Source organism: Corapipo altera, unplaced genomic scaffold, assembly GCF_003945725.1.
Source record: "Corapipo altera isolate COAL_440 unplaced genomic scaffold, ASM394572v1 55, whole genome shotgun sequence".
In the NCBI taxonomy this organism is placed as follows: Eukaryota; Metazoa; Chordata; class Aves; order Passeriformes; family Pipridae; genus Corapipo; species Corapipo altera.
In genome coordinates this window covers 755640-765070 of record NW_020884882.1, presented here as the reverse complement: position 1 = coordinate 765070, position 9431 = coordinate 755640, and the positions used below count along the sequence as shown (strand labels likewise).

The 9431-nt window shown below is 42.9% G+C and overlaps 1 protein-coding gene across 5 annotated transcripts in view; it reads right to left on the bottom strand.

Moving 5' to 3' along the window:
• The window catches only part of DCAF1 (DDB1 and CUL4 associated factor 1), a 50413-nt gene extending 41099 nt beyond the window's left edge, over positions 1–9314 (bottom strand). Inside the window, exons 1-3 of one of the 5 annotated variants that reach the window (XM_027640260.1) lie at positions 9237–9314; positions 4892–5009; positions 212–288 (exon numbers count right to left, since the gene is read on the bottom strand). In XM_027640260.1, the coding sequence (XP_027496061.1) occupies positions 212–288; positions 4892–5001 (187 nt within the window). In that variant the 5' untranslated portion in view covers positions 5002–5009; positions 9237–9314. Of the gene's footprint in view, positions 1–211; positions 289–4891; positions 5010–8023; positions 8377–9118; positions 9139–9236 lie in introns of those variants that run through there. The other 4 variants (XM_027640261.1, XM_027640263.1, XM_027640259.1 and 1 more) reach the window with 4 other exon arrangements.
• Between the last annotated feature and the right edge of the window lie 117 nt (positions 9315–9431).

Below are 9431 nucleotides of genomic sequence, written 5' to 3'. Positions count from 1 at the left end.
GACCTGCCTCAGGGTGCCAGGATTAATACTGAACTGCTATCCCCAAAATGACTGTGGAATGCTCTACTGTCAGCACCACAGAGCACCATTTCCCAGTGCAAAGGCAGTATCAGACCTTGATCAGCAGTCAGCCCGTGTTTCCTCTCAATATGAGTCACCAGGTGTTCCCTGGGACAGAGCTGGTGCTGCCCAAGCCACTCCGGCCTCTTACCCGGGTGCCGGTCATCAAACGGGTCGGGGTCCCCTTTGCGGTACTCCTCAGTCTCCTTCTCAATCAGCTCCGACATCCTGCAGGGGGAATGACATCCAGTGAACACAGCTCACACTCAGCCTGCTCCTAGTGCTCCCCACATGAACATATCTGACAGAGCACTCTAAACCAGCCCATCACCTTTCACCTGAACAGCACTCGGTGCCACCAGAGGATTTCAGACTGTCCACAACAGAGGGCAGAGAAGAGAGACTGGCCTCTGCTATCTCATCCTCCCACTGTGCTCCAAAACCCACTGAACCCACATCAACACCCCAGAGCTGCACATACACTCTGTGGGGCCAACACCTTTTATTTACTCATCTTAGAGTTCTGGTGGTGCAGAGAACTTGAGCAAATAAAGGGCTTGAGTAGTACTTTTCACCACCACAGTGTCTTTCTTTTGCAGCAGAATGAGTCCTGAACAGGTGACTTAAGTCCTCCTCCCTACTCAGTGTGTGCAAGGGCAGCTGCTCAAACTGCCTACACAGTTTTCTGTTATTTTGCATATTAAATTTCAATCGTGTTGTATAATTATTAAATATTAAATACTTTTATGAAGTGTTGTGCAATCTCTACTCAGCTATCAATGTTTTAGCACATATCAGCCAGCACAATGGATAAGACAAGGAGAAACTCGGCCAGCTCCTCATTCAGAGACCTTCAAAATACATTAAATGCTCCCCTGTTCCAGAAAAAAAAAAGTTAAGTGTTGTTTTGAAGCTATACCTTCTCCTAAATTGAGGAGTGGCCTCAGCAGACACATTAAATCCTATGCTCCAATTCATTTAGAATGAGCAGTACGGGAATTAATTATTATTATTTTTATTTAAGCAAAATCAAGAAGAGGGAAATTATCTCATGGTCAAGCAATAAATAATTCCATAGTTATCCACTGTCTTTCTCCATGAAGTGTTACAGTGGAAATATATGCAGTTTTATGTGAAATAAAGAGCACTTGATTAAATTTTAAAAAAAAGCAAATTAAATCTTATTTCCTAGGTATAAAACATCATTCCCTTCCCTCTGCTGAGGTCCAGAGTCTATGTACAGCACAGCATTTTAAAACAAGGTCTTAATACCTCAATGTAGTAATCTAGGCAGAGTTTATTATAGGGGAGAGAAAACTGCTGGAAGGCTGCAGTAATCCCTGGAAAAATATTTGTCTTTCACAGGAGATTTCCCTTATAGAACAGCACTGACTTCTACTCTATTCCTGTTACCTTCCAGAAAATATCCAGTGTTCCCAAGCACAATTAGAGGTAAAAATGTACTTAGTCTTGCCTCTGAACTACACTGATCAAGGATGATGCCTGCCAGATTGTAGGAACAGCAATTTAGCTCACTAGGAATGAGCAGAAAACTTTCCTGCTTGTCTCTGATCCGACAATTATCTTTCAACAAACTGTTGATCCTGTGGCGTTCCAACATTTACTTTTACAAGCCTGATTCTGAAGGGATGCAAATTATGTCCCTTGTCAATAATAGGTGGCACAGCTTGAGCTCTCAAGGAATTCTGGCAAAAGCAAGTTACTTCAATACTCCACTGCCAGCTCCTCGTTTTTTTTCCACGAGAACTAATTGCTTGGGGGGTGTCTGCTGACAGACAACTCAGACAAATGGGGAGCTGGGAAGCAGCACCCTCGACTTCTCAGGTCTTTTGAGGTGAAAATTAGCATTTTGATTACATGCCAGAAAGGACAGACAAGCAGCATGGAAAGTGAGCACAACACTCTGGCCAGTGCATCCTGTCTGGGGAGGCAGCCAAACAGTGAGCCAGCTCCCAGGGGTTTCAGGGACAACATTATCACAGGCTGGATGAAACAGGCATGTAAATCACTAATTGGGGGGGGGGGGGGTGTTAAGGCAATTAGTCACAATTGTTTGAGCAAAATAAAAAAATCACTGCCTCTTTAAAATTGACTCTCAAAAAGAAAAAAAAAAAAAAAAGAAAAAGGGGAAAAATGAAAAATCAAGCTTCCTTGCAATACCCTTCTTTCAACTAACACATGCAAAGGTGGTTTGTGACCTGACTTGGACAAATCTATCCAGATCAAGAGCTTTGTCAATTCTCAATCAGAGCAACAGAAGAGTCAAATAACTAACAAAGCTCATTCCCACCTTCTAACAACAGCACCTGGCACACAGGGATTTAACAAAACCACAGAGCTTCTGTTCAGGTTTCAAGATTTCCTTCGCTCATCTGGCATTATATTGGTTCTCCCGCCACTTCGAAGTTTGCAGACAAGATCTTGGATTTACATGAAGGCAGGGATTCTTTCCCCTTACTTCTAACTCTTTTTTTTTTCCTCTTTACAACTGTCTTTGGAAAGTTAGTCAGATCCTCATTGTCACTTGCCACAAACTGAGCTCACCTGGGCAGTGGGGCAGGAAGGGGCACTGTTATACAGAGAAGTTCCCAGTGACCTACATGGCATAACATAAACCCATCCTAATCCAGCCCTACGTCAGCACTTGGCATCAATGACCAACCTGAGCCTTTACAGCAGATTGCAACTGCATAAGATGCTCTAGGATCCCATGTCACAACACACTTGGTTTGTGGAGATCAAAGTTACAGTGTTAAACTGCTGATTTATCCCCTGATGAAAGAGGTTCCTGGGATGCAGTGAAGGATCTGGCTCCCAGGATTTGCCTGAATGGTTGAACATGACTCGCTTCCAGTCTGTGAACTGACACTCTTGCAGGATCATTTCAATTTACAATATTTTGGAAAACCAACTATATTTAATATCTGTTGTTTGCTGACAGGTTTCCAAGCAATTTATCCAGTTCATACCTTCTAACACTCCAGAGTTTGTACATCCAGAAAACCACCTTACTTGGAAGTGACAATTCAGTTGTGGCCCATAAACCTCACTGTTGCTGTCCTTGTCCTGTTACAGCTGAACCCCTCCCTACTGCACTCTCACATGTGCTGCCTCAGCATCACATTTAATGGACCCCCATCCACACAGGGAAGTTTTCATCCATTTTGCTCAGGAGGCAGAAGGAAGTAGAAAAGTATCACTCACGAACAAGTCTGACCACAACTTCCTCTGCCTGAAGACTAAAACACTATGTAAGGGCATTACTCTGCCTCAGGACGTTGGCCAATGTAAGCTCCAGTTGGTGAGGATTCCTGGGGAGCCCCTCCACCAGAAAATTCTAAATATCTAAATACCTAAAACCCCAAACACACACACAGCTTTCATTGATACCTGAGGCAGTGTAAATCCAAATCCTGACAGAGCCAGTAGATCCCCTTGCTATCTACCTTAAATAAATCTATACTGTCTCCACCAAAGCCAAAATACCCAAGCTTTCACCATTCATAACCACTCTGCCTGCTGCACAGAAACTCTGAGAATCAACAGAGAGTTATCAGACTTGTCTGGGCATAAATAATGTAGGGAGTTCCAGGAGCTGAGTGGGAGCAAGAAGTGCCAGACTGCTATAAACACAAGAAAAGACACGTTTAATTCAAATGTCTTTAAATTTCTTAGAATACAGTAAAATTCTGGTTATGCCTAAAAAAAAAAGTCTTGAAACAGCACATATGTTTCCTTCAGACAAGACCCAAAGACACACCAAAACATGTCTCACAATTTTCAAGAGACCTACTAATTTTCAAGTGTTTAGGGTTGGTTTTCTGCTGCTCATCTCCCTCTTTCTGAGTTGTTATTTTTAACATGTAGTAAGAACAGCAAAAAAAAAGCTGTGCCCAGTAGGTGAGGCACAGCACAGACCTGAGCAAGAAGCTCCACCAGATTCCTGTTACTTCCACCCAGTGCCAGCTCAGACTCCATGAGCTGACTTGGCTGACCCTACAACACAGGGCAGAGCAGAACATAAACCTGGATTGCTCCTGGAATCCAGAGCAGTTCAGTCCTGCACACACCAGGCAGGCCATGGGTCTGCCAGCAGATGTGTGAGGAGGGATTGGGAGGAATTTCTGTGAATCTCCTGCTAAATCAAGAGTAATGTCAGCCTACCCAATTGAGGCCTGGCTTGGGAAACTACAAATCCAACTGATAATTCAAATGTTTCTCTTGCAATAGATGATGTCTTATAATTAATGGTGTTACCTACACAGCTCCTAAAAACAATTTATTGGTCCAGGTAATATGTTCCTCACATATGCAATACGAGGCCAGTCAATCAACACACAGTTTAAAATAATTAACCAAGTTTCAAAATTTCACTTCAAACATGTTCTATGAACTTCAGTAATACTACTCTTGTCCTTTCATTTAATCTAACCAACTTTACTGCAAACTCAAACCCCTCACACTACCAGTGATGGACCAAAATTCTCACAGGTTCCCATCTTGATAAATGTTTCAGAAGCTTCATGTTAAGATAGCAGATTTATATCAACTTCTAATTATTTTTCCTGACTTCTATTATTTATGAGAATTAAATTCATGTTTTAAAGACAATTTGTGTAAGATCTTTGCAATATTAAATTTCTCACCAAAAATTTGCATTAAAACACCACATTTATAGTTCAACTTCCAGACCATGAAAATGAATTACAGGTTATCAGTTTATGTGAAAACCTCAAGCAAAAACATGGTTAAAGCTGCTGTCAAGTAACTTCAGATACCTGAGTTTATGAATTTGCTTAAAAGATCTTACCTGGTGAGAATAGGGACCATGTCTTGCCCGCTGCCATGTTCCTTCTCCCATTGCTCAAGCAAAGTAGTGAGCTCAGCCTTGGAGTCCACATGACCAGTTCCTGAAGTCATGGCTTAGCCTAAGGCAGAGGGAACAACCAGAAAAAGAAGAAAGGGCATAAAAATGAGCGAGAAATCCCACTATGTCACTATATTCATTGGAATAACCTAAAACAAAGATTACAAGTCATTTGAAAGAGGCAAATACTCAGCAACAAGGAGAGAGAAGATTAAGTGACAGCATTCTGCTTTCAAAGCTGAAAGTTTCTTTTTGGTCCTGTGCCTGAAGACGAAAGAACACATGCACACTGCACACAAGTCTTGACTGGTGCAGGACAGCCCTGACCAGGACAGAGGAATGCACACCTCACCCAAGGGGTGTTCACTGCTGAACCTCCTAAAAGCTCCACTGCTCCTCCACTCCAGGAGCAGACCTGAGCCGGTCCTTCCTGGTGATTTAATCCAGAACCAACAAAGCCAGGGCAGCAGGACTGTGATCAGTGTCATTGTTGCAGTTTAACACCCTCCAGAGACAGCAGTGGAAGTGCCAACAAACATATCAGGTACACGGTGCCAGGGAGCAGCTGTGGGCAGTGGGAGCAGCTCCAGGACAGTGGTGGTTGGGAAAGAGCAGGGCACCAGCTGACCACTTGTTCAAGGTTTCCAAGAACAGCCAGTGGATCCAGCAGGAAGGAAGGATGATCACAGGAGGGAGCACTGGAGCAATTACTTCAGGTTTATCAGCCTTTACTTTTGTGACAGCAGCTGACAGAAGATTTATCTTCTCATCCTCAAAAGAGAATCCCTCTAGAGAACTGAGTGACTTGTTAAGGTACCACTTAATGAAGAGAACTATCACTGTAGATTCAGTTTAAGCTTCTAAATTTCCAAGTGTCAGCTTTTATCAATCTGACAAATCAACTAGAACAAAAATCTGTCTCAAAACACTGCTGTGCCCTTAGTTTCCAACCTGACAGACTGTGATTGCTGTGAAGAGTTGTAACTTCTGGAGGAAGGAATACCCAAACCTGATTTATAAATTGACCTTGTACTGAAGGTGGGGCTGAGAAATCAAAGCAAAAGAGCTTCCTTCACATCCAAAACTCCACAGATTCCCAGCATTTCATTAGCCATAACATGGCCAATATCCATCTGCCATGAGATTAAACACTCATTTGTCATAACTGACACAGAAAAAGAACTTTCCAAAACAATATTAAATACAGATGTGTTTAAGACAGTGACATACACTTCAATTCCTGAAATACAGATTCAGGGGTCAGTCAAATGACAGACTATAAAGGCAGCCATAGGCCAACACAGATTACATAAGCATTTATAGCCCAAGTTCTCTCTGGAAAACATCACCATGCTTAACTGAGTGTTGGACACCTCCTCACTCAGGGAATGGATGAACAATCCTACAGTTCTGCTTCTTGTCTCATAGGTGCTTCTGAATCTAATGTACTGTGACTGTTAGTTAAATGGGAGACAAGAAGTGAAGATCACCTGGCTGATGATGAAACTGGGACAAACTGCACAAAAATCATCACCCCAAGACTATGGACTGTGACTACAAGAACAACATTTTGATAAGTACTATATGAAGTGAGCACATGCTAACAAAAAAAACTACCTAAGCATAAAGAAAGATGATGTTTTCTAAATCACAAGTAATTATGATTTTATCTGGGGCATTCATTATTCATTCATCTCAGAACTACACCAGGAAATGCGATGCAAATGCACAAATTGCTTAGGAAGAAACACTGCCTCCATGCAGGCAACAAACATAATGAGACTGTACACACACACACCCCCCAAAACACCTTTGAAAAGGAAAACTATCCCGAGCTCATAAAGCTCCATTTCCTTTTTCATTAAGTGAATACCACTTGCCAGCAGCACTTCAGAGCTTTTAAACATCACAGACAAACATCCAGACAAATCCACTCTGGGCCCCAGAACGCTGTAACTGAAGCTGCATTCAACCATTTCCGACACCTCCACCTTCATCCTGTACCCAGGGGATACAGAAAGAAGGGCCCTGTGAGCCCAGAGCATGTTCAGGCTCTCCTGCAATCTCAAAAACACTTCACTTCCTCTAACAACCCTTAACTGTTGCTGCTAGGAAATGAGAAAGGTCCAGCAATACCTGCAAGAGGTCAACAAAGTTCCAGCCAGGAAGACCACAGGAACTGCTCACGCTGCCCTCTGGGACAGTCCGTGCCCAGCCATAACCAGGAAAAAATGGAAACATCCCAACAGTCCCTAAAACCTGGAGTATTGCCCCAGTAAAGCACATTATCAGCCTAAATACCTGGTTCTGACACACAGCTATTTTCCTGAAATAAAATTCAAACACACAAATGCCACCCTTTCTATCAGGACACAGCAATGACAGTGAATGTCTCACCAAGGCATCTCTTCTATTCCACAGGCTTATCCCTCCCAGTTTATTCAGACAAATATTACTATTCTAGATGGCACCACAGAAACTCCTACTGTACTCACTTTTTTCAAGAATTCCATGTTAAACCAAAGTGAAAAACTCTGCAGAGAGGACCAGAACACAGACAGTATGAACTAACCTGTAGCTGTCAGCCACACACCCGGCCTGCTGGAGAGGAGGCCTGAAAGAGCAGCCCTGATCTTCACTATTTCCCTTGGGCAAGCTGCTGAACAAATTCCATCTTAAACTGCTCTCCAGGAACCAGAAGAACAGAGCAGATTTAAATTCAGGGGGGTAGTGGTAAATATTTTTTTAATAAGTTTTGAAGATCATGGCCTATTACAGATTTCTAATAACCTAAAGAATGGATTTTTTTTCCCAAGCACCGCTGTTCTCGAAATAACACTTTGAATCAATAAACTGATATTAACAAAATGCAAAGCACTTACTCAAAGGAATTGACTTTGAAAGACAAATATTTGCAGCCTTAACTGTGGACACTGCCACTGAAAACCCACGTGTGTCTGTTCCAGCACACCCAGCAAAGGGTTTACGGGTGTTTTACTCTTCTGAAGTCAGAGGTAAAAACTTGACAGAAAAAGGGAAACCCAAAGAAATATTCAGATTCCTCGATGCACTCACATGTTTTTGAAACCTCAGTGCTTGAGTCACCTCAGTGAGACAGCTCTGAACAGCGAAGAAATCAAGTCCAGTGACCTCTAACCACAAATCCTGACTCAGTGCACGGAACAGTTCGAGCAGCTCAGCTCCACCCTCCTGTCCATCGACACAGCGGAGTGTCACCAACTGCAACACCACCACAGCTCACTCCTTCACTGCTGCTGTGCCCAGGGAAAGGATTAGGGGGTTCTGAACACACTGACTCCACACAGGCACACACCTCAAACCATCAAAACTCTTGGGTGAAAATAAATGTGCTTGTAAACTCTGAAAGCCAATTTGGTTATTGGGGAAATGAGCACGAAATCCCTGTCTTAGCAATTTCAATGGGAAATGAGGGAGCCACAGAACAAACCCAAAAATTGTACCTCAGGGAAAAAAAAAAAACCCAAACAAAAAAAAAAAATCCCAATTTTAATTAACTTTGTAGAAAGATTCCACATTGAAATTAATGTGGGCATTAATTAATGTGCACTTTAAATTAATGGACAAAAACTACATGAGAGCTTGTACATGCACATGTACAGAGGCAACTCAAATTCTAATAACTACACTTTGACCCAGCTTAAATCAGGCTGTAGGTTCTTCCACACTTATGTTTTAACACAAAGAATTCCTCACTTTAAGAGGAAATAAAATGCTCCCTCTCATCACAAATATTCTTTAAACAGATGAGATACCTGACAGCAATTTGCCTGAACCTGTTGAGTCTGAAATAACCACGTGGAAGTTAAAGCTGAAGCACCACAAACTGTCAACACTGGAGTTCACTTGTGGAAAAAAATATGCCACAAAAAAATAAAATCCTCACAAGCTACAGAGCACAAAACCATGGTTTGTGGTAATACTCTGTCCTCATTTGTCCAACTTCCCTTTTTAACAGAGCTCCAAGTTGGCTGTTACTACTGATCACATTCCTAATGCTGCTTTAAGTACCTGTTTAAAAATTCATCGTTTTTTAAAATTAGGATATTTTAAGGCCAGGGAAAACCACAAGGTTATTCGATTTCCTGGAATTTCTGCTTTTACAAAACAAACTTGGAACTGCGTGCTGACCTGGCAGGACAAGCCCAAAAAACAGGAACAAACTTCTGCTGTCCACAAAATAAGGTTAAAAAAAAAAAAACCACAAAAAAACCCACAAAAAAAATCCCAAACAAACAAAACAAAAAACCTGCGTTCTGTTTCAACATCGATTCCCCTCCGCGCGGCCGGACGGGGAACCACGCGGGCCGCCCTTCCCGTGGGCGGGGGCGGGCGGTGACAGCTCCCGTGGGGTCCCGCACCGCCCGGCCCGGCGGGACGCACCGGCCACCCCGGCGTGTAAAGGTCGGCGGAGGCCGCGGCGGGGGCGGAGACCTCCCGGCCG